General features: G+C 35.2%; 1 protein-coding gene across 2 annotated transcripts in view; it reads left to right on the top strand.

Annotated features, from left to right (window-relative positions):
- Positions 1–11123, top strand: part of LOC122041905 (probable thimet oligopeptidase) — a 75349-nt gene extending 64226 nt beyond the window's left edge. For both annotated transcript variants that reach the window (XM_042601774.1, XM_042601775.1), the window contains 4 exons: positions 9007–9080; positions 9150–9254; positions 10228–10308; positions 10915–11123. In XM_042601774.1, coding sequence (XP_042457708.1) covers positions 9007–9080; positions 9150–9254; positions 10228–10308; positions 10915–11025 — 371 coding nt within the window. In that variant the 3' untranslated portion in view covers positions 11026–11123. The remainder of the gene's footprint in view (positions 1–9006; positions 9081–9149; positions 9255–10227; positions 10309–10914) is intronic.
- Positions 11124–26188: the final 15065 nt, after the last annotated feature.

Genomic DNA, 26188 nt, shown 5'->3' with positions numbered 1-26188 from the left:
TTACAAGTATATAAACTTCCGTTCACATACCTAATACCATAATAATAATTCAATTCCATTTTGTGCAAGTTCATTTAACTTGAATTCAATGTAATCACCTTAATCTAAACCTTTAAAATAACTTGATGCCTATCATAGACCTCTCCTCAACTAAGCATAAGCATAGTGGTGTAGTACCTTCATCGAAAGTGACATCCTCTCTCCGATGGATCCATCTACAAAGCATATTTTTGGGCTGGCAGAGTTCATTGACCCCGTTATCCTCAAATCCCTCATACCAACTTATAGTGAGTTTACCGTCCCCATTTTTGACGAATTCCTTTCCTCTCGTGAGTTCGCCGCCCCCATTTTCGACGGATCCCTTCCCTCTTGTAAGTCCACCGTCCCTGTTTTCGACAGATCCCATTCCTCGACAGATTGTCCTCACTATCTCCAGTCGCATCGACTCGTTTTCATAATTCTTAAATCCCACAACCTGTTGTCCTAGCCTCTTGACTTGAACAACACCACTCTAACTCCAGCCCCCGACTCGCCCCACTACATGATCAGACCACAGCCCCACACAAACCCCAACCTGCAAGGACGAACCCAAAAATTGCGCCTTAGACACACCGATCCTCCCTTCTCGAAACAAACTATGCCTTGCAACCTAACTCCCTCCCCGCCATAATTAAGTCTCGCATCCCAACCCTCATTAAAGCTCCTAGATTTAATCCTAATGAATCCCAAAATGCAGCAACATCTCCTGCAGTTTTCTAGCAACAATACTCGACAAGAACAACAAGATCTAAAAGAAAAACTTTAGGAACTTCAAGAAACCGCATTGTCATCTAACGAGACATGCTTCTACTTATTTTCATGAAAGTTTCCAGTAAGCACAACTACTATAAATTGAATGGGGGAAAAAGAAGAGTTTAGGATGTGCCTTTGTCTTAACAACTCTCAAAACCAAATACCGGCACGAAGGGCCGTTGCACACCATCGGGGAACAACTTCCCTTCCCTTTCCTCCTCCCGATCCAAGATTCTCTTCCTTTTTTTTTCCGATTCGTGCAGCCAAGTCTTGCCACCCACTCCCCGATCCTAGGTTTGCCTCCTCTCTCCCTTTTTAAGACTTCAGATTTGGGTATTTATGTGTAGGGATTAATTTGGCCCACTAATCTATATTAAACTTAGTTATTTAGGCCCAATTTAAGTAAAATAAAAAGAAAATTCAAAATTTAGGTGTACTTTACAAAGAGGTCCTCTATTTTACCGAAATTTAATTTATAGAGTAAAATAACTATTAGTTTGAAATAAATCAGATTTCGGACGCTACTTCAGGTTTTGCTTTATTTTAAATTTTCTTATGCTTATTATATCATTTATAGAGAAAAAAGAAACATTATTACTTTTCGAAGAGTGATTCATCTAACAAATTTGTAAGTCGTGGAGTACGACTAGGGGGTTTGAACTACATTAAAATCTTTTGATAGCATTGCTCTTACTTGAGTTCTTTAATTATTATTATTATTTTCGTTGTGTTTATAATTATATCTCTATTTCTAACAAGTACAGGAGAATTTTGGTAATCTAATATTTGCTTTAGCCTTGCACTTGCACTTGTACTTGCACTCGCACTTGTAAGAGAATAGAATTTTAATTTTTCAGGTTATCTACTATTCACCCTCTCCACTCGAACTACACAATTAGATTCTATATTATACAACAACTTAGCCTTATCCAATTAAGTGAGGTGGGTTATATGGATCCTCCTATGTCATTGAGCTCTATTTTCTACTATATCATCATCTATATTTAAATAAATTTTATCATGTTTTTCATCTTCATCTATATTATCATCGTTGTTAACCAAGTCTCCTTTGGTCTTCCTCGTTTAATGACTTATTTATCATATTTTCCCATCGTCTAACTAGAACATTTGTTGATTGTCTGAGTATATATATGTACCATCTTAAATGTGTTTAGAGTTTTTCCTCATTAGGTGCTGGGGTTGCACCTAATGTTTTACATCCTCATCTTTGTTATTCCCATTTCTTATCCTCTCCATCCTCATAACATCCTCATCTTTGCGACTCTCATTTTTGCTTTTTTGTTAAAGTTATAGCCTAACGTTTAGCTCCATATAATATAATAGACGTAACTATTGTTGTGTAGAACTTTTCTGTAAATTTTAGAGGTACCTTATAACCATAAAGAGCACTTCCTCTATTTCAACCATTTTATTTGTATTTTATGTAAATATCTCTCTCAACCCCTTTATCCTTTTGTAAAAATGATCTTAAATACTTAAAGCTCTCAGTTATAGAAACTCGTCATCTTTTATCCTAATAATTGCCTATAATATTTTTTGATGCTATTTCTAGTTAGTACCTAACCATCATCAATCTGTAGCATTTCTAAGGTCAACTATGCTCCTAAGTTAGATAGTAGCAACTATCATGACGTGTCATTAGCAACTATCATAGCATTGAGGCTTAAAAGATCCTCGAAGTTTTGTCCCTAATTAGTTAATGGCAACCCTGACAGTTACACTCATTATCACTGCTTGAGCACTCTGTAATTATCAGCTAAAAGGCTCTTGAATAAGCCCCTCATGTCTAAATCTTACTTACATTCTTTCTCAATTTCCTTGTCACTATAATGGTGAAATGCACAACACATCAAGTGCACAATCATGAATATCTCTCCATGATCTGTCGCACAATAGCGATCTAGGAACACTACCAAATTGAAAGCATGTGTCATAAAGATGGAACGTTTTACATCACCCACAGGTCGCACCAATGGCCTTGATGATGTAGATAGGCAACAAAAGCTCATATTTCTCACACATCATCGAACCCATATGTGGGAACAAATGCTTCATTAAACAATCATGGCAGCATGATTGTTAACATAACAATGCAACCCATATGTGGCACAATGTTGGAACTCACACCATCCCATGTTTATGATGAGGTAAATGAGAGACACAACTTATCCTGTCTTTCTCCTTGATTCTTGACACACAAATTTCCCTCTCAATTTTTGTAGTACCTGCAGTGGGTAATAAAAGGCCACATCCTCACGCACATTACACTCATCAAATACACCTTAAGCATGGCATACAACACAACATCAAATGCTCAAGAGATGAGAACCCTCATAATTTTCTTCTCTTTTCAATAGGACATCCTCAAGGGTTGCTCCCTCAATTGATCTCCTAACTCATCGAAAATGCCCTTCATGCAAAGGCGAGGATCCTACCTGTTCAAATAATGGAACGTCTCACCATCCTCACTTCTGACAAATTTCGTTAAGTTAAACAATGCTCAACTCTATCATAATATCAAATGAAAGCCAATCAACCATTAAGTTATACAGAAGTGAAGAGGAGATAACTTGGGAATTATAAAAGCTACAGGTCTGTCATGCTCAGATTAAGCATCAATAATGTCCAGCTTGTTATATAAAGTAGAATGTTCAATCTTGGCAGTAAAATCAGATTTATTACAGATTTGATTTGATTTGATTTGTCCTAATTAATTAGGAGATATTCTGTAATTAATTAGGAGATTTTGATTCCTTAAGTAGAAGTATGTGACTTGTATATAGATGATACATGGATATTGAAAAAGGTGAGATATTTTCTTGAAAACTTTCATGGTATCAGAGCCACCCTAATCCTAAATCTAGTTCCGGCCCGCCATCGCCGTCAGTTTCCATCTCTTTCGACCAGAACATCTCTTCCTACAGCTAATCATGTCGGACTCCGAGCATATTTTAGCGAGCTCTTCCGCAAGCAATTCTTCTCCAAATCTCCCCATGATGTCGTGATTCCCAACTCAACTAGAAACTATCTCTGGTTCAATTATCATTCACAAACTGAATGACCACAATTATCTTCAGTGGTCACAATAATGATGTTCATCAGTGGACGAGGAAAAGATGATTATCTCTTAGGTGTTCCAAAACTAGGAATAAGCAGTTTGGAGTACTGAGTTTGGAGAGTCGAAAATAATCTGGTTATGTAATCAGTTCTATGAATGCAAAAATTGGTGAGAATTTTCTATTGCTAACAACCCAAGATATATGGAAGGCAGTTCGGGATACTTTCTGACAACACTGCTGAGTTATTTCATATTGAAAACACTCTCCAAGACTTCAAGCAAGGTAGCCATCCAATGACAATTTATATCACAACTCTCACTCGCTATTGGCAACATGTGGATCTCTTTGAAACCTATAATTTGAAATGTTCTAAAGATCTAATCTATTTCAAGAAATTTGTGGAGAACAAGAGAGTTTTTAAGTTTTTGATGGGACTTGATCAGTCCCTAGATGCAGTAAGGGACAAAATCCTCGACACAAAACTGGCAAGTCTTCGGGAGGCATTTTCAGAAATTCAAAAGGAAGAAAGCCGTATGCCGGTAATGTTGGGACATCCAAACCTCGAAATTCAATCTCTTAAGCCAATTGAAGCAAGTGTTCTAACTGCCCAAAATCCCACTTACAACACAAAGAAGGGATGTCCTTGGTGTGACTATTGTTGAAAGCAAGGGCACACCAAAGATAATGTTTGGAAGCTTCATGGAAACTAACAGATTGGAAGTCCTCCTAGGATCACGAAGCAAGGGGAAGTTCTGTAGTCACACTCTCTAAGGAACAACTTGATATTCTTCAACAGCTCATTCAGAAAGCAAACATATCACATTCATCAACAATGCATACATCTCCCCACTCCGCTTGGATTATGGATTTTAGCGCTTCAAGCACATGACAGGTGATAGATTACTTTTCTCCACTTTTTCGTTAATTGACAGACCCCAATTAGTGCGTATAGCAAATGGGACATGTGCTAAAGTGGTTGGGATAGGAGCACTCATCTGTCAAGCACATTAACTCTCCATGTTGTGCTATTTGTTCCTGATCTTGATTGTAATCTTGTGTCAATTAGTAGATTAAATAAGGATCTCAAATGTGAGACTAAATTTTTATCTAACTCTTGTATTTCAAGACTTGAGCACCTGGAAGACAATTGGTAGTATCGAGTGTCATGCAAGCCTTTACTTTCTGAATGCAAATTCAACCTCGAGTCATTTGGTTAGTCAAAAATATCAGTTGAGTCCTAATGATCGTAGTCAGTCCAATAAAGAAAGTAATATTATGAAGTGACACAGTTGTCTTGGTCATCCTAATTTTTCATATCTAAAGTATTTGCTACCCTCTATTAATAAAAATCTAAATTTGTTTCAGTGTGAAGTTTGTCAAATTGCAAAACATACTCGAAACACTTACTCTCCCAGACTATATAAGCCCACACATCCTTTTTCTCTCAGCAATGGTGACATTTGGGGATCATTTCATACTCCGAGTCTCACAGGCTCAAAGTGGTTCCTCCTGTTGGTTGACGATCACACTAGACTATATTAGACATTCCTAATGATAGACAAATTAGAAGCCAAGTATATCTTCCAAAGCTTCCATGTCACAGTCAAAAACCAATTCAAAGTTAATATTCAGATAAGACCGATAATGCCAAAAAAATTTTCAATTATGATCTTAGCTTATATCTCAAATCTCATGGAATTGTCCAACAAAGCTCCTGTGTTGACACACCGTAACAAAATGGTGTGGTTGAAAGGAAAAATCGCCACATTCTTGAGGTGGCCCAATTTCAAACTAATGTCCCAACTACTTATGGGGAGAAGCAATCCTCACTTCTACATACCTTATCAATCGCTTGCCTCCTCGAGTCACAAATACCACACTCCATTGCAGACACAACAAAACATATTTTTCCAGTCTCACCTTATCTCCAACCATCCTCTCAAACTCTTTGGGTGTATAATTTTTTGTACACATTCATTCTCAATACCGAGGCAAGCTTGCTGCACGGGTTCATAAATGCATCTTCCTTGGTTATTTCTCTAATAAAAAGGGATACAAATGTTATTCACAGGTCACCAAAAAGTTCTACAATATTATGGATATTACATTGTTTGAAATTATCCTTTACTATAATACTACAATTCAGGGGGAGAACAATAACAGTGAATTGCAATATTAGGAGTGGGCATCCCGTATTGAGCCATCATCATTGAGTCATCTATTTAGCCTTTCCCAAAAACTAGTGATTCACCATTTCCAAATCTTGATAGTCACCCTCCTCCTCCTCTATAGGTGTATGAAAGAAGGAGACATCAAGGGCATGTACTACCTGAATCACAATAGGAGAATATATTCTAGTGCACAACAAGATTCTACATTAAATCTACCAATTGCACACAGGAAAGGTATAAGATCTTGCACTCAACACCCTCTTCACAGTTGCATCTCCTACATGAAGCTATCACCATCATTTCATGCATTTGTGACTTCTTTAGACAAATCGATATTCCTAACTCTCTATATAAAGTTCTTAAAGTTCCTGAATGGAATAAGGGAACTCTCGAGGAGTATAATGCACTAGAAAATAATGCCACATGGGTGATAACAAAGCTACCACTAGGAAAGAAAACTATGGGGTGTAGATGACTATTCTTAGTTAAACAAAATGCAGATGGAACCATAGACAGGTGCAAAGCATGCCTAGTGGCAAAAGGATATATTCAATCATATGATATTGATTATTAGGAGACCTTTGTACCAATATCTAAACTCAACACACCTTTGTACCAATATCTAAACTCAACACAGTTCGTGTTCTACTGTCCATTACTGCCAACTTAGAGTGACAACTCTTATCATTTCGATATTAAAAATGCTTACTGCCAACTTAGAGTGACAACTCTTATCATCTCGATATTAAAAATGCTTCCTTAATGGAGACATGATTAAAGAAGTATACATGGACATCCCAACTCGTTTTGAGACAAGTGATACACAAGGAAAATTATGCAAATTCAAAAAGCCTTGTATGGGCCGAAACAGTCACCAAGAGCATGGTTTGACAGATTCACAAAAGTTTTAAAGAATGATGGATACTCTCAGTCACAAGTTGATCACACCTTGTTCGTGATGTATTTCTCAAATGGACAAATCACAATTCTGATTGTGCATGTTGATGCCATTGTCCTTTTAGAAAATCATGATGTTGAAATTAGAAGACTCAAGTCTCTCATGCCCAAAGAATTCGAGATCAAAGACTTGGGGCACTTAAAATATTTTTTGGGAATGGAGGTAGCACGAAGCAACAAAGGCATATCTATTTCCAAAGCAAATACGATACGTTCTTAATCTATTGTGTGAAATTGGAACGAGTGGGTGCAAGCCAGCTGAAACCCCCATGCATCCTAATACGAAGCTTATGCTTAGAACTGGTGAATTAGCGACAGATAAGGGGCAATACCAACGGTTTGTAGGTAAGCTGATTTGCCTAACCCATACACGTTCGGGCATAAGTTTCTCAGTGAGTCGAGTGAGTCATTTTTTGGATAATCCATCTATAAATCACATGGAGGCAGTGAATCGTGTATTGAAATACCTGAAGAAAGATCTAGGGAAGGGTCTTATGTTCAAGAAATCAGGTAGCAGATCTTTAGAAGTATATACTAATGCTTATTGGGCAGAATCTCCAAATGATAGATGGTTTACATCAGGATATTGCTCTTTCGTCTGGGAAATCTAGTGACATGGCGAAGCAAGAAATAAACTGTGGTTGCTAGAAGTAGTGCAGAAACTAAGTTTAGAGCACTAACCTTAGGTATTTGTGAGGGAATATGGTTAAAACAACTTTTAAATGATATCAAAAATTTGAACATCAGGCCCTATTCAAATCTTATGCGACAACTATCGTAATTGCCAGGAATCTTGCCCATCGTGATCGTACCAAACATGTGGAGATTGATCCACATTTCATAGAAAATTGAAGATAAGTCAATCATCCTCAACTACATTCCATCCAAGCATCAAGTACATGACATCCTAACTAAGGCCTTGTTCAGACCTAATCTAAGTGAGATGAACACGATCCTTGGGTTGCAAAGCATCTACCCCCTAGATACAGGGGAAGTGGAATATCAATCTTGGCAGTAAAATCAATCTGGGCAGATTTATTATAGATTTATTTATTACAGATTTGATTTGGTGTAATTAATTTAGGAGATATTCTGTAATTAATTAGGAGATTTTGATTCCTTAAGAGTATGTGGATGATACATGGATATTGAAAAAAGTGAGATATTTTCTTGAAAATTTTCAAATATTTTCCACTCACTATTCTAAAGTAACTGGGATTGAAATGTGAGGCGTAAAACTTGTTATGAAACATCTTCCCATTTTAAGATTGGAAAACCTCTAAACAGAAAACCAATTGTAGTCCTAAAAAGGACAAAAGGGCAGCCCGGTGCACGAAGCTCCCGTCATGCGAGGTCCCGGGGAAGGATCCATTGTACGCAACCTTACCTTGCTTTTTGCAAGAGGCTATTTTCAGGATTCGAACTCGTGACCTTTTGGTCACAAAGCAACAACTTTACTATTGCTCCAAGGCTCCCCTTTAATTGTAATCCTAAATTGGAAAATTAACTACTCAGAGACAGTCGCCTTAGCAAAATTATTCTTGGTTGCTAATCATATGCAATTAGGATTAAATCTAGAACTGTGATAGCTGGTCAAATTGGGAGACACTTTAGTGAAGACAGGAGAAGTTGGAAAACCTCTAATTGGGAATGTTTTCCTTCTAAACTTTCTCAGTAATATTAGTTGATCAAATTTCTTGGTTCTTAAAAATTATGCATCGCTTTAAACCTTCCATCCTTTATTCCTGTTCACTTGTGTTTTAGATAAAACACTGTAGGGTGAATTGCTTTTATATCATCTTGAGTATGTTATATCAGTCATGCTGTGGGATTACTGTAATTAATAAATCTTATCACAGCAATTGTCAGTTCTGAATTATGATTTTCCTATCAATTTAATTGCATTCCTGTTGTTTCTAGTTGTTATGGTAAGACTATCGAACACAATGCTGCTTTATTGCTATGATCATACTTGGAATGTTGATAAAAGCTCTTTATATTGACAGGCCTCATGGACCAATTTATTTATTCGAGTGAGAATGTCAATATGCTGGAGTTACTTAAGCATTTGCATCCTAAGGTATAGTACATGAAAGATTTATATAATGATCAATTTGTCATCCCTTCAGAGTTGGCTTCTGTACTCCAGATAATGCTAGGAATACCATTATTAGAAGGTACCAACCCAGCCTCAAGTTTTCCCCAAATTGCTATTGGCTCTGAAGCCACTTGCTATAGTTCTATCTGGAGCGAGGTTTGTACATATTTATTACCATCTACTATCTGTCTTTACAAATTATCAACCATACATTAACAGTGATTTGTTTAATTCAACATACTTCTCTTGTAGCTCAAAATATTTTAAATGCTTGTATTTGTCTCCAATTTCTATCTGTCAACTTTTCCATTATTATTTGCTTCATCATATGAATCATTAATATTTTTTTTTTCAGTTTCTAATATTGATATGTACATTACAAGTTGGATACAAGCTATAACAACGCTTTTGAATTTTCACATACTTCCGAAAACTTTTAATGTTGCATATGCTTGGATACTAAGATTTGACGTATCACTGAGTTTGGCTTTGAGAACAATACTGTGTTGTGCTGGTTGCTGACACATTGTACAACATTGATTAGGATGAGGGGGAATTGACCAAAAGAGGGAGAAAAAAACCTAGTTGGCTCTTCGCTCTGCCTTGTTTTGCATACATGGAAGTATATTACGCCTAACCTCGTCTCATATTTGCATTCTGGAAGAAGCTTCCTCATATGGAGAAGCCTCGCTCATGGCTCTGCAATTTGCAGAAGAGTGTACAGAAGCCTGTCTTAATCCGTTTTGTTTTCTGGTGGGCTAGTCAAACAAATATATTTCACCGTGCCTGTCACTATCACATGGAATGGCATTTTAAACTGTGTTAAGAACTGCCTATAAACAATGGCATGAGAACATGTTCCTCCTAATGGACGGTTCCAAATGTGTAGACATTTAAATAGTGCATATGCTTTTGACTGTTATTAATGGAGGGATGTTGTATCTCACATTTAGCCTGGATAATTTGTGGCTTATAATTGGTTTTTCTGATTTTTCATTTGCCGAAAACAAACAAAGGTCTCCATTATTGTCAATCCCATGGGAATGCATTCTCAGTTTATATCTTCTGATTTCAGTTCTTGAGGGTCTACAAAATAATCGTTGAAACTGAAAAATTGTTGATTATATAGGCCATTGCTGCTGACATATTTGCATCAAATTTTCAAGAGGATTTGCTAAACCAACATGCAGGACTTCAGTTCAGAAATAAGGTAAAGAGGATTTTTTTCCCCCTGCAATTAGTGCCTCATTAAACCTGCTTTTGATTGGTGGAGCTCTACTATGATCAACTGTCTTTAGGTTAAGCAATTAGAGTATAGCATACATGACCAATGATAGGCAGGATTACTCTAATTATCACAGTGGATTAGTATTATAGTCCAACTAAATCTAACATGACCAGTTTTGTGCATGGCCAAGAAACCAATGAACCGCATGGTTTAACTGAACATGGCATATTGATTTTAGGCGATGCCACTTTCTATTGGTACAGCAGAACTATAAGATATAAGCCTTATGCAAGGTTTGTCTAAACATCAACCTGCAGTGTCTTATTTTATATGCCAGTTTGACACGTATAGTAAAGCAATGCACTAGTCTAATTAGACTAAACTTCCCAACCCATAGTTAACCTTGTCTGCCATCTATTCAATACCTTAGTTGCATTTGAGTAATGCAGGCGAATGAACTAGACACCATTCATTGAAGTGTAGATGTAAAAGATCCATCTCATGAGATGCAGGAAGATTCGTAATCTCCTTGAACATTTTTCTGCACCGTTGTTGCACATTATTTCAATGCTAGTGTCTGTGTCACAGGTATTAGCTCCAGGAGGTGCTAAAGAGTCGCTTGAAATTCTCTCAGATTACTTGGGAAGAGAACCTACAGTGCGCTCATTCATCGAAAGCAAAACCAAGAACAGTTTCTAAAAGAAGCCCTCTTATTCTGTTCGTATCAAGGTTAGCTTGTATTGTGATCAACACTGAATATTTTGTCTCTGATAGATTTGCACAACCTATTGCAAAAATCATAATTATGAGTATAATAATAATTAATAAGGATAGTGCTAAAGGGTTAGAATCGGACCAACCAAAATACCGAGAAGATTGCATATCATCTAGTAATACCGAAAAATTGTTACGAATGGATCTTTTTATTCTTTTCCTATGAATTTATTAGACGATTTACCAGATTATGGAGAGACCATCTCTGTCTGACTGACATTAGACAGATTAAATTGCCTGATATCCACGTCTTTAAATTTAGCAGAATTGAATGCCGTGATGATGCGGGCTCTGTTCCCTAGGCCATAAAATTTCCAGTGGTTATATCATAGCAATCAATCTCCTTTTGGGTGAATCGGTTTTTTGTTTTTTTTTTTAAAAAAAAAAACACTCGTTTAGTTGCAAATGCACGTCATTCTACGCCGACGTTGGGTCGGCGTGTCCTTTTGTGATAAAATTCTTTGGCATCTCGTCCTGCTTCGATTTCAAAGGTCGATGGTCGATTGGTGGTTGACAAGTCCGCCTTTCTTTTTTTTCCCCATTTGGATTTTGGCAAATTGTCATTTTGCAAACAGCATCATCCATTAATTCTGGCACGAGATACAAACGCTTCGCATTGTGCCATTGAGAACTTCATGCTGATCTCTGGGATGTAGCGGAAGATTGTTAAATTATCATCTAAATATTTATTGTTCGATTTTTAATTATGATGTATTTATAGTGATTTTTCTTTCAGATGTGACGTGTAATCATAGAATATTAGATTTTTAGGCCGTCCACTATGAATATTTTTTTATTTATCTCAACCGTTGATGGAAAATTTTTGTATGGCTGGATAGATTGTTCCAAATTTGATGTTATCTGGTCAACATTAAAAAGTTTCTGCTTGCCATGGGTTTTGTGCTTGAGTAAGGCTGAAGCAGAACAGTGGTGATTTTTGAGTAGCTTTAGATTAACGCTATCCTCGTACGAAAAGGTGGCGACGGCCACCCAGCATAACGATGTAGCGGTTAAAATTTGTAAGTAGGATTTTTTTTAATAAATTTTTATGATGGATAGAAAATTTGTATGGAGCTGGATTGGTACCTTCAAAATTAGTTGATTGAATATTTGGATTAAAAAAATTTGAAGGTAACTACAGCCGCGGTGTTGGTTCGTGAAAGAAAGCACAGCATTAAATGCACATCTTCACGACGCAGTCACATTATCATCCGATCGCATAGTATATTGTCTCCCCTGTCAAATACCATTTGTATCCTTTTTTTTCTTTGTTTTTTGTTTTTCAATTTTATTTAATTTTTATTTAGTTTTATTTTTTAATTAATTTTATTTATTATTTTTTCATAAATACTTATATATTTTTAAAATTTTTTAATTAATTTTATTCATTATTATTTTAATTCTATTTAAGTTTTATTTAGTTTTATTTTTTTTAATTAATTTTGTTTATTATTTTTTTCATCAATACTTATATTTTTTTTAATTTTTATTTAGTTTTATAAATTTCTTCTCCCACCCCTTACCTAGTTCCAATAGAGATTCTTTGATTCGCAAATTGTGAAGTAAAGGATGGCCTCTTGTATGTGGACACTTGATTTAGATAGATTTCACCTTTAAATAGGTGGGATCTATCTAAATCAAGGGTCTAAAAAAATGGACCATTCTTTGGTACCAGAGGATCCATCATCTACCTAGCCCCTCTCCATTGTTAGATTTTATCACCTATATAAATAACCTTATGCCCATAACTTCTTTACTTATAATTTTTTAAAATTTTATTTAATTTTTATTTTAGTTTTATTTTTTAATTAATTTTTTAATTATTTTTTCATCAATTTTTTAATTTTATACTCGTAAATTTATTTAATTTTTATTTAGTTTTAATTTTTGTAATCAATTTTATTTATTATTTTTTATCAATTTTTTTTAATTTTATATAATTTTTAACATAGTCAGAGTCTCTTTTCTTTTACATTACTTTCTTAATTTGATATTTAAATTATTTCCAATCAATTCTTAACACATGTCAGAACTTCTTTTCCCTTAAAATTATCTCCCTCCAACTCTTGATACATGACATATGTCAAAACCTCTCACTATTTTTGAATTACCCATCTTTCAATCCTTAACATATGCCAAAACATCCATCTTCCTTTAAATTATCTCTTTTCCAACCCTTGACGCATGTCAGAATCTCTTATTCATTTAAATTGATTAAAAATTTTATTTTTATATATTTTCTTGCATTTTTAATGTATTATTACATTTACTTTTCATTTGGGAAAAAAATTTATTCGTAAGCTATAATTGTGTTTACTATTAATTGTTAATATTTTTATTCGTTTCATATATATCATTGCTTCTTTTTGTCTAATATCTAAACCAGTATTAGCATCTCTTGCAGTTAATAATCTATGTATAGCATAGCAAAAATTAAGAATATTATTTCCTTGTGAAGCAATACGAGTTATTTCTAAAGGAAAATGTGTTTTAAAGTCTTCCCAAGTTGCCCTAGCAACGTCTCCTAAGTAATTTTCTCCTACTCGAATCATAGCTTCTCCTGATTCGATATCCATTTCATGTTTAGCTTGATAGTCTCTTTTTACAGATACTATCCATTGTTCTAAATATGTATCATATAATTGTGGATCACATTCTGTAATATTCAGCAATGCTTAATTGATAATATCTGGAACATTCCTACTTCTCCAAGAATATCTAGTCAGAAGATAGCTATCATCAATGCTCTCTTTAATTATTTCTCCACTACTATACAAAAACCACTTGGAAAGAAGTTTACTTGTTACGCAATCCTCTCAGGACCATATACTGGTCTTTACTCAACATGGGATGAAGTTAAAAGTCTACTTCCAGAAGAAGACAAACCTTCTTATAAAGGTTTCTATTCTCTTAATAAAGCTTATGACATATTAAGAGAAAAAGCAGGCCCGAACTTTATTATCAGTCCAGCACTTCAGTCTTACACAAATAACAGCAAACTTCAAGAAGATAAGACTTATTTAATGGCTGCTACTTCTTCAGACCAGCAAGCTACAGATCTTTTATCAGTACCACTTAAACCTCTTAATTATCAATCATTAGAAATACTTCAAGGACAAAAGAAGAAAGATAATCTCTTTTCTTTAACAGCACTTCCAGAAGATATTACACTATACTTAAGAATATTAGGAGATACATCCTCCTACAAAACTTTCTTGGAATTATCAGACGCACTTAATTGGTTTCATCAAAATCCCACCACGGGAATCATGATTACTTATACAGAAGAATACTCAGATAAACTTCCTTGTACTAATCAATTTCCCCAATGTACTCAGCCTATGGAATTAGGCTGCAGATGCCAATTATTGTACTCCATTAGACAAGCAAATTTACAACTTGAAAAATTTCAACAAAGAAATTATAGGGGAAGACTTATTACACCTGACGCTTTAATGACTTATGGTTTATTACATCAAATTTGGATACAAGAACTCGATTCAATTCCATTATTATCACCAACTCTTGGAAGACTTACTCAACACTTACTAGAAGAAAGAGAAACTTTTGTTCTGGCTACTTTTGACAGCTCACCCCCAGAATGGCTTCCTACACAAACCGAACCAGCTAGACATCTGATAAAACTTGACGTTCAAGGTCTTAATATTCAATTAACAGCATTTGAAGATTATTCTTCCCATCCAGACAAGGAATGGCTCTCTTCAAAATCATTGTCTGAACAACTTAAACATTGGAGAGCCTCTCTTCAAGGAAGTTCTTGGCTATGGGATCCATTTAATGATCCTATAGAATATGTGCTAGCAGGCGAGACATTTACAGAAAAAATCTACTGGCCTACTAAATGTGGCACAATTCATTTTCCTTTCTATTATACGACTCAGCATCAAAATTTATGTCAATTCTATCAAAAGAAGAATGCTGCATGGCTAAAACAAAAGACTCCTTCTATTGCTTCAACTACAACAACACTCCCAATGGGCTCTGTTGAAGAAGCCAACTTAATCAATATGATGGAAATATAAGTTATGACGGATGCCATGATGTCAGCAATTGCAGATGACGCAAGCAATGACTTCATACAAAAGATGACATATGTGCTGACCTCAGAATATATTCCACGTAGCCCTTCTAGTCTGTTCTATTTTCCTCTATAAATAGATGCCTTCTCTGAATAAACAAGGCATCGAAGCAAGTTTGTAAGCAATTGTATTCCCAAATCTCTAAGCTCTTGATCTGTAGTAAGTTTTTCCTCTTTGTAACTTTTATGTAAGTTTTTTCTCAGTAATCTAAGTGTGTTTTTATTATGGCTGAGTAGTTCTTTTCTCTCTCTAAACCTTCTGGTTGTTATCTCTTGTTCAAACAATAGTCCTCAGTCCTTTTCAGATGTTATCATCTGTAACTAGATAAGAGAGAAGACGGAGTATAGTTCTTGGTTCTGTAAAACCTGTGCTGGCTAAGTAAGGCAATCAAGCATGATCTGCTATAGTAAGACCTGAAGAGTCGGGGTAAGAAACCAAGCTCTATCTAAATCCGCTTGAGGCTCTCTACTAGGTGAGGCTCACTGGTGAGTTTAAACAATAGTTAATTATCCAAGGTTTAGAGTGAGTTTCTTCTACAAGTTTACAATCCTAATATTTTGTTTAGCCTCTAAAGTTTAATTTGGTAATTAAAAAAAAAAACAAAACACAAAACACAAAAATATCCTAAAATGAATTGAAGTTATAATTGAAGTTTTAAATTGAAGTTTTAATTACTCTCTAAACCTTCTGGTTGTTATCTCTTGTTCAAACAATAGTCCTCAGTCCTTTTCAGATGTTATCATCTGTAACTAGATAAGAGAGAAGACGGAGTATAGTTCTTGGTTCTGTAAAACCTGTGCTGGCTAAGTAAGGCAATCAAGCATGATCTGCTATAGTAAGACCTGAAGAGTCGGGGTAAGAAACCAAGCTCTATCTAAATCCGCTTGAGGCTCTCTACTAGGTGAGGCTCACTGGTGAGTTTAAACAACAGTTAATTATCCAAGGTTTAGAGTGAGTTTCTTCTACAAGTTTACAATCCTAAGATTTTGTTTAGCCTCTGAAGTTTAATTTGGTAATTAAAAAAAAAAAACAAAACACAAAACACAAAAATATCCTAAAATGAATTGAAGTTATAATTGAAGTTTTAAATTGAAGTTTTAATTTGGTATCAGAGCCAACCGTTCTCTGGTTCTTTTTATGAGTTCTAGTAAAACTCTTGATTATTTAGATCTTGCTTTACAACCTAGAAATATCATCACTTTAGATCATAATAAACATACTTGTTACGTAAGAAGTAAACAACTTGGTCATCTGTTACATTCTGAGTCACCTCATTTAAATACTTTAACAGATCTACTATTAAGCTTTGCTCTTTCTTGTGAAACTTATCAACAAACTGTTTTACATAAGCTAGAACATCTTTGTACTGTTTCTTCTCAACTACAAAAGGTTGTAGCTGAAGTTTTAAGAAATCTTGATTACTTAAAACAATCAAGAAATATAAAACCTTCTGAAACAGAAACTCAACAAGTACTTTTACAATCAAAAGATTTAATAGTAAGTAATAGGACTCAATTAACTGTTAAGATAGATAAAATACTTACTCTCTTAGAGGAACTTAAATATAAATGAACAAATTAAAATATGAAAATACACACTATGAAGATGCTTTAGACTATACTAAACAATTTTCTATTACCAAGGAAGACGGGTATTGTAATAGTAATTTCCCTGGAAAAAGTGATCAAATTCAAATACAACAAAATAATACTATACTTGCTTTGCTCACTTCTCTTCATTATCGCCTTACTGTAATAGAAAATAAATTACTACAATTAGATAATAACTTAACCAGTTCTGTAAGATCTAGTGAGGTCCAAGAAGCTTTTTCAAAACTAACTAAAGATCTTAGTAATCTATCTTTGGGAAAAATTATTCCAAAAACTCCACCAGTTACTTCTAAATTCTTAACCTATAGACCCAATGAGTCTGACTAAAACTGAACCATTTTCTGGTACTTCTAGAGCTATTAGATCTATGGAAGCTAATACTTCTTCTTCTTGGTTAGATGCTATTACTAAACGAAATAGCACTTCCTCTTTAGGCCCTCTTAGGTTGGAAGAAGTAATAGACGTAGATAAAGATTTAACAATCTTTTCTAATGAACAATTAAATGCTTTAAATCCTAAGAAACTTTATAGTCAAGGAATTTTGAACTTTTCTACTTCTGTCTATAGACATCATAGACAAGAAGCTCTTCATCTTCCTGATGGAGGTGAAGTAAAACTTGGTCTCATGACCGAAGAAGCTGCTAAAAGTCTTTATCTGAGAAAACATAATTATATACATCTTGGTCTTATTGTGTTTGGACTCAGAGGATTAACTCGAGCCAAACTAGGGGGAAAAGTTTTACTAGTATTACATGATACAAGATTCTCTGACACAGAGAAAGCTATAATAGGACTAATAGAAGTAGATATGAATGCAAACTTAGGCATAACTTATTTATGCCCCAATTTTAATATGACTATTCGTGATTTTGTTAAACATATCCAAATACATGTCCAAGCCAAAGGATATGGTCAATTTCAAGGAGATAATTTGCAACTTGATATTATTTTCTTAGGAAAAACAATGAACCATATGCATAATCATTTTAAAATTTCAGTTACTGATATGATAGAAGCCTTAACGACAAAAGGAATACACTTTTTAAAACCAAGAGAATACACTTCTGAAACCTTAGCAGGTTTAGAATGGAACATTAATTTATAGAATCATGATGCTACACTTAAACCTACTACATCTTTAATGTATAAAGATAGTAATAATAAACTTTCTGTACGATTTTCTGGATATCAACCTACTTCTGTAATACCTGAAATAGAAACAGAAGAGGAATCAGTTCCTCATTTAAATTTAATGCTGCAGAACAAACACATAACAATAAAAACCTTTTTAGAACAACAAAAACAAATACTTAAAACACTTTATCAAAAACAGTTACAACTTATCCAAGACAAAGGACCAATTCAATTTATGAATCCTGCTGAATTCTCAGCTACTTCAAAACCATATGATGTTAGGTTACCAGAAAGTACTATGAAAACCATGGATTATGGACAAGGTCATCCTCCTCGAACTAGAATAGTTCCTTATACTAATAATAATCCTTTAGTAAGAACTACTGGTAAACGTAGACTTCCAGAAATGACTTTCTTTGGAAAAGATGCTGTATTACTTAATATTACAGAATGTGATCCACAATTATATGATACATATTTAGAACAATGGATAGTATCTGTAAAAAGAGACTATCAAGCTAAACATGAAATGGATATCGAATCAGGAGAAGCTATGATTCGAGTAGGAGAAAATTACTTAGGAGACGTTGCTAGGGCAGCTTGGGAAGACTTTAAAACACATTTTCCTTTAGAAATAACTCGTATTGCTTCACAAGGAAATAATATTCTTAATTTTTGCTATGCTATACATAGATTATTAACTGCAAGAGATGCTAATACTGGTTTAGATATTAGACAAAAAGAAGCAATGAGAGACTTAGAACAATTACAACTATTTAATTGGAATTATATTAAACCTTTTTGTAATGACTTTTTAGCTCTTACAGCCGTTTCTGGAAACTATTGTAATCCTGAGTTAGGAGAACGACTATTTAGTAAATTACCAGGAGAATTAGGAAAAGAAATTCATAAATCCTGGATAGACTTACAAGTACCGCCACTATATGATAATATTGGAGTTCGTATACAACATATCTTAACAACCCTTAAAACCAAATGTACTTATATTCAAATTCAAAAACAACTTAAAAATCAACAATATGGTTTTTGTAGTGAAATCTATACTCCACAACAATATGGTACTCAACAACAACAAACAAGAAAAAGACATTATGGACAACAAAAACGATTACCTCCTCCTAAACCTAAACATAAACCAAAGAAAACATATTATCTTAGAAAGAGTAAAGAACAAAAATCGTTCTTAAACAAAGAAAAACATGTAAGAAAATTTAAGCCTAAGAAAACTTATGCTAATACTATTACTTGTTTTGCCTGCCATAAACCAGGACATTTATCTTCAGCTTGATATTCAATCCTACCTACACTCTAAATATAATGTACTCCTATTTAATTGAAAATATGATACATCTAATTCTACATTACTTTTAATAACACTTTTATAAAGTTTAATATATATGTGTGATTTTTTTTTGCTTATAGTAAGCATTTTACAAAATTAATTGATTTTGTAAATATATTAATTTTTTATTCTTATAAAAAATGTGATAGTGTAAAAAGGATAACATTTACCTTTACAGTATATCATATACGACATGTATACAACAAAGGAATAATTGAAGTCATATATGTACACAATATACAAAAATGGGTGTAAAAATTGTATTTATTTGGTGCCTGAGTGTCTCAATTCACACTAAGTGGAATTTAGTAAGATAAAACGATACTGAGTCATGTGGTAGAGAATTGGACAATGTGAATGTATTTGTTTTCCTTGTGGAATTAGAGTTTATATTTACTGATAAAAAAAATCTTATTCCACTATAAGCCAAAAAAAAATTAATGAGTGAGAAAAGTGATTATTTCATTTCTAGTGAACTATAATTTTTTTATTCTTTATTTAAATACATAACAAAGCAAATAGTATTTGTAGGAGAAAATATTGGGAGTCAAATTTATATTATTACTAAAATTGCATTAAAATACCAAATATAAGATGGATAGACACACATTAATATATATAGCAAATAAAGTATCAAGTTTAAAAATAAAAATATGTAAATGATATTAGCATGATAACAATAATTCAGTTTTCCAAAAAGAAAATAAAAATGCAAATAATACTATCAGGAAAGCTGTACTAATAGATATTTTCTTTGTATATTACAAAAATTTTCTATTAGATAAATTTGTGATAAAAAGTGTGCTTTATCATTCTTCCTGTCGGTTACTTTTCCGGAGGTTGGGAAGTCTGTTAGAACTTATTTCTATAATAAATATAATCAAATATAAAATACAAATGAAATCAAAAGAAATTAAAATAAATATGTTTATACAAGTGAACTTTACTTTTGATGTTTCCTGTTATTTTGAATTGTCTGTTGTTGGTCTAGAAATGCAATAATATTTCGTCCTCAAACCTCCAAGAATCAATCCTTTCATTTCATCTTGAAATCATCTTTTAAAGGCGGCTACTCTGATTGATTTCCACCTAGCAATTGATTGTAAGATTTCACCAATCAATTGTCACATTGAATATGAACCATTTAAACCTACAGAATGACTTTTTTCATGTAGTTTGAGCATCTTTAGTCGACTGCTAAACCTTAGAAATTTGATTACTAAACCTTGACCCATTGGACTCGACTGCTCAGTCAATTTTGAAGCCTTCTATCCATGTGAATACTGATAATAGTTGATTGCTAGACCTTAGCAGTTGATTGCTAGTAGACAGTCGAGTTGAATAGTTGATTTTGTAATATTCTATTTGTTGCTATAGTACTAGTAGTTGATTGTTAGGTTGTAGTAATCGATTGCTACCATAACAAAAATAATATAGTGGAAAACCCTAAACAGATTGCTGTCGCAAATTCTAATCAATATAGCAAGCTTTTTTTTTTCTAGGGTTTGTGGTTTGTAACATGCTCAGTCATTGTAGCAATCTTAGCTACTATAGTAGAAACCCTAGTTAGTATAGCAAACCATAAAAACACCTCAACCCCTAATTTTAGGGAGTTTATAATCCATCGGTGGAACAATATACTCTATCAATCAACTAATACTACTGTTTCAATTTTTTCAAAGTTGTATTCTTGTCTTGTCTAGTATCCCATTTACCTTAACCTACCAAGACTTGCTTTGCTCAACATCCAATCAACCTTGATCTGCTAAGGCTTTCTGTTGCCTAGCATCTATCAACCTTGACCTATTAGGACTTCTCGTTGCCTAGCATTCGGTCAATCTTGATTTATCAGACTTCACCATTCTCACCTAACATTTGGTCCTTCATGACTGTTGGTGTTGGGAACATCACATCAAGCTTATATTTTGATGTATGACTAAGTTTAAAGTTAGTCTATGTATTGATTTGATGAATTGTGTTAAGTGTGTAAATGTAGGTTTCTTAACAGGAGGTGAAGTCCTGGTTGGCAACAAAGCAAAGACTAAGTCCTAGTGAGACTAGACAACAGAAGTCCTGGTTGGGAACTAAAAAGCATGAAATGTTGGATGGGAACTAGGCAGTGGAAGACTTGTTTGTGAACTAAACAAGAAAATTCTTGTTGGGAACTAGGTGAATCAAGTTCAAAGGGTCAGTTGAGAGTTGAGATCTTGGTAGCAAGTCTATGTAAGTCAATTGGGAGTTAAGAAACAACTAAGTTTAAATGTGTCAGCTGGGAGTTGAACTTCTAGCTAAGGTATGCAAACATAAATTTAATATCTCTAACGTACTCATTCCATGCCACTTTTGTAGGGAATTATTTTTTCAACGATTCCAGGTGGTCGAAAGGGAGTTCGGGCGACTAGATGGGAATAAACCTCGATTAACAAATTTAGGAGGTTCCAAGCTACCAAAGCGAGGAGTGGGGCAACCTTGGAATCCGGTGTTGGTGCTGGAAGTACCAGCTAATTGAACTTGATTTTGATAATGTTAAATGGTTCAAAGTTAAGTTGTGATCTAACAAGTTTACTTGAGTGTATAGGCAAGACCTAGTTGAGGCTAGGTAACGAATGTTGGGACCTTGACGTCCGCTAGTGGAGGGGGGGGGGGTGAATAGCGTCTCACCCAAATTGATCGCTTCTTCCTACACTTGTTAGTTACGCAACAGAAATATAAACAAACACGTAGAAAGCTAATCTAAATACAAGACAAGAAATGCAAACCAAGCTACACGATCATTTAACGTGGTTCGGAGATTAGGGCTCCTACTCCACGGCTGTCCGTAAGGTGGACGATCCCGATCCATCGGTGGATGATTCCTCGGCAAACTCCGACTAGCTCACGTAACTCCTTGTGGGTGGAAAAATCTCACCACAACTCTCACAAGAACACTTGAGACGCTAGGGCACAGGTAGATTACTAATAGGGGTTAACCACTTCTATTTCGTCAACCTCAACCAAGCTCCCAAGTCTTGGTTATATAGGCCACGAGTTGGAAAATCCCGTCTACCAGTCAACTGACAAAACCATTAGTCGACTACCCTCTGTGGAAATTCGACCGTTACAGTCCAACGACTCGATACCAGCCCTCTATTCGCTCTCAGTCGACTGCACCAGTCGACCGATGAAACCACCAGTCGACTGCTACAGTACTGCTACAGTAACGCTACAGTACTGCTACCGTATTGCTACAGTAAACCCTAATCCTAAGATTTAACCCCCGAGTACATTTACTCAGCACTCGTCCTCGCTCGACCAACCTAGCCTTCTAGCCTCCTCCATCAGCCTTGCGTCCCTCGGATGTCTCCCCATCCTTCACGTCTTGCCTTTTAGAGCTTTCATCGGCGTTGTCATTGTTGTCGGGTCTTCCTTTGCTAAGAGGTTGCGCCTCCGGGACTTCATCCATTGCCAAGTCACACTTGGACTTACGTTGCCCAGACTACATGCTTGGACTTACACTGCCAAGACTCATCCTTGGACTTTCCTCCTTTGCCAAGATCACACTTGGACTTTCCTTGTTGTACCTGTATCCTGCACACTCACAATGCATCTCAAATGCAACAATAAACATAATTTAAACCTTTGCCCAAACATCAAAACTTAGGGTACCCAAATTGCTCCAACAACGAAGTTCTGGTCAAGGGATTGAGCATGAAGTCTTGGTCAAGGGATTGAGCATGAAGTCCTGATCGAGAGGATTGGGCATGAAGTCTTGGTCAAGGGATTGGGAACGAAGTCCTGGTCGGGTGGACTAGGCAGAAGACTTGGCAGATCGAGGACATTGGACAGATGTCCTAGGGTCGTGTAGACCAGGCGAAAGTCTAGGTGAGTCGAGGATCAAACGTTTAGCAAAAGTCCTGAGGTCAAGATCAGATGCTAACAAAAGTCCAAACATGTGTTTAATAAAAGGCAACTCTCCTGAGAGGAGTAGGTGAGGACGTGTTCCTGGTTGAGGGAATAATAGACATCGGTTCAACTTAGAATTGTAGTGAAATCTAAAGTCACAACTAGACAGTCCCGAGACTGTCTTAATCATTATGATTATTATATTATGCTTGTCTTGCTAACTTTGCGATGTAGGAAATTGAAAGTTGAAAATTGGTCAGAAAAAGTGCTTCTAGACGCCTGGAACGGTAGAGGTCCAAGCGCTCGGAGTGGCTCCAGGCACTTGGATGGACCCGAACCCAGCCACTCGTGTAGATGAGGTAACACACTTTGATTGGCCGACATACGTTAGCGTTTAGGCGCCTAGATCGGGATAAGATTTGGCAGATAGAGCTTCGCTGAAGTCATGCCATGTCAGCTTGATGGGGGCGCCTAGGACCAGTCCAAGCCCGGTCTTGGGCGCTCGAACAAGGCTATAAAAAAGGGTTCGATCAACACTTGAAGAATAACTTTCCATACGACTTTCGTGCTTGCGTGATATTTCAAAAAATTCTCCACGACATCGAAATGATCCGCCGATGACAACACTCAAGTCTACATCCTTGTAAGTTGTCGGTACAAGTATTCATTATTTTCATTTCATTTATTGTAATCGGTGTTTTTGTAATTGACAAAGTTTTAGTGGATCGTCCAACGAAAGTGATCAAAGATCTCGTGCCTTGGAGTAAAAGTCGTCAAAGGCTTTGAACCAAGTAAAAGAAATTGTGTTAGCATGAGTTTTGTTTTTCTTATTTCCATTGCATACTCTCGACCGTTTTACGAAAATGTGAAAAAGTCATGAGTGCTATTCACCCACCTCTCTAGCATGCTTTTACGATCCTATATCCGGGCGATAGGAGATAACTTCTAGGTGATCGGAGGTGATGAGATCCAATGATCCATGGGAGTCAGTCAAGATCAGCGATTTACTAAGCTTCAGGCAATCGGTGACCTCGAACGATGTTATCGATAGTGATAGAATTTGCAACTAAATCAACAAGGTCTAGTCAACCAAAGTGTTCCAGTTGACCAGAGTCATGTTAGCATCAACTTTGGCTCTATAAAAGGATGCTCGAGGCATATGTTTGAGGATCCATTTTTTAAATACTATTTTTGTGCTCCTCGTGTTCTCCTGTGTTGACATGCTGCATTCGCGAGCTTCAATTTCAATCGGCAACCCGGGAATTGTAACTCATTTTTGTATTAGTTGTCATACATTAATATACTTTTAATTGTGATTTCCCTTTTAGAATCTCTTTAAGGGTTTCTCCACCTCGAGATATTTTTTTGGAAAGGAGTGTATTTTTAAATAAGAATCACTATTTCTTAAACTTGCGTACTTGCCTTTAATTAGCACCTTCTTAATCTTGCATGCTTACTGTCTTAACTTCCCTATCAAACTTACATGCTTATTGTTAAAATCTCTATCAAGGTTGCATGCTCATGTGCTAAGTATATTGTGCTAAGAATATCGTGCCAAGTATTTTAAAAATCATGCAATCTACACTGGTGGTTGAATTTGCATATTATTGTTCTTGCATGCATATCCCATTTAATTAATATTATTTTTTAATTAAGCTAGGTTTTGTTCTGGTTTGTTTCGAGTTAAATTTTGTCCTCGGACTATGATGTCACGATATAATATATTCAGATTATCATCTAAGTATATCCGCTGTTCAATCTCTAGCTATAGCATATTTGTAGGATTTTTTTTCTCCAAATGGGGAGCACAATCAAAGGATGCTGGTCTTCTAGACTGCCCGCTACGCATGCTTTCCGATTTACCCTTGTGGTCGATGAAAAAATTCCGTGAGACCGAACTGGTCACCGCTAGAGATAGTCATTATGGCTAACTGAGTTTATCATTTTTTTTTATTTCGAGTTAAATTCTATTACATACTATTGTTTTCGTTTAGAATATTTCATAATTTATCACTCGTAAAATTTTAAAAGCTGTTATGAAATTAGATTTTACAAATTAGTATCAGAGTGGATTGAGCTAATAGTATATTAGGAAAATTTGATTTAGTGCATATCTAGGTTGGGTAAAACGTACTCTACTTGATGCATCTAGTCAAATGGAACTAGTTGAAGCTACCTCAGTTTATGCTAAACCAGTTAGACCAAGATGTTGTATTAAAATTAGTCAAGTTTTTTATTCTCAAAGCTTAGGAAATGATCGCTCCAAAGTAGGGGCCCCTAAGCCTTGCCAGGACCTAGAAGCTGATTAGGAAATTTGTACTTAACTAGCCTAAAACAAAACATGAATCTAACATAGGGTCAAATTTTAAGTTTTGAGTTGGATCAAACTTAAATAAACTTATAATAAATTTAATCCGAGCCTGGCCCAAGCCAAATCCAAACCTTGATTACAACCAGACGAAACCTAAACCAAACCATAACCTTGACCTAGCTTTAATTCAACTTAAACAATTTTATTATTATTTTTTCCTGTGCTACTAACCCAAAATTTGTAAGTCTTGGAGAAATGTTTTTGTAAGAAGTATCCAGCACAACCTATCCTTCTCTCTTTTATGGCAATAACTTTGCTTATTGGAAGTGAATGATGGATTGCATCCTTAAAAATGACTTAGAATCTTGGAGAGTCATTCAAAATGGAGCCAACTTGCAAAGAGACTCATGAGCTAGTTGGATTCAAATCATGGACAGGTGATATCAAGAAGGCAACCCAAGCTAATGCAAGTACAACTACCATTATCAATTGTGGTTTGACTCAAGCTTAACTTGAGAAAGTTGGGTTCATTAAAAGATGCAAAAGAACTTTAGGGAAAGTTGAGTGAAGGAAATGAAGACTTAGTCGAATTAGAACAAGTTTACTGTACCACTCTCATAGCCAAGTCAGACTCAGATAAGTCGACAAATCAAATTCGGTAGGAATGGATGTTGGATAGCGGATGATT

This window comes from Zingiber officinale, chromosome 2A (genome assembly GCF_018446385.1).
Source record: "Zingiber officinale cultivar Zhangliang chromosome 2A, Zo_v1.1, whole genome shotgun sequence".
Lineage (NCBI taxonomy): Eukaryota > Viridiplantae > Streptophyta > Magnoliopsida > Zingiberales > Zingiberaceae > Zingiber > Zingiber officinale.
The sequence above is the reverse complement of the archived record's forward strand: the minus strand, read 5'-3'. Positions and strand labels throughout refer to the sequence as shown.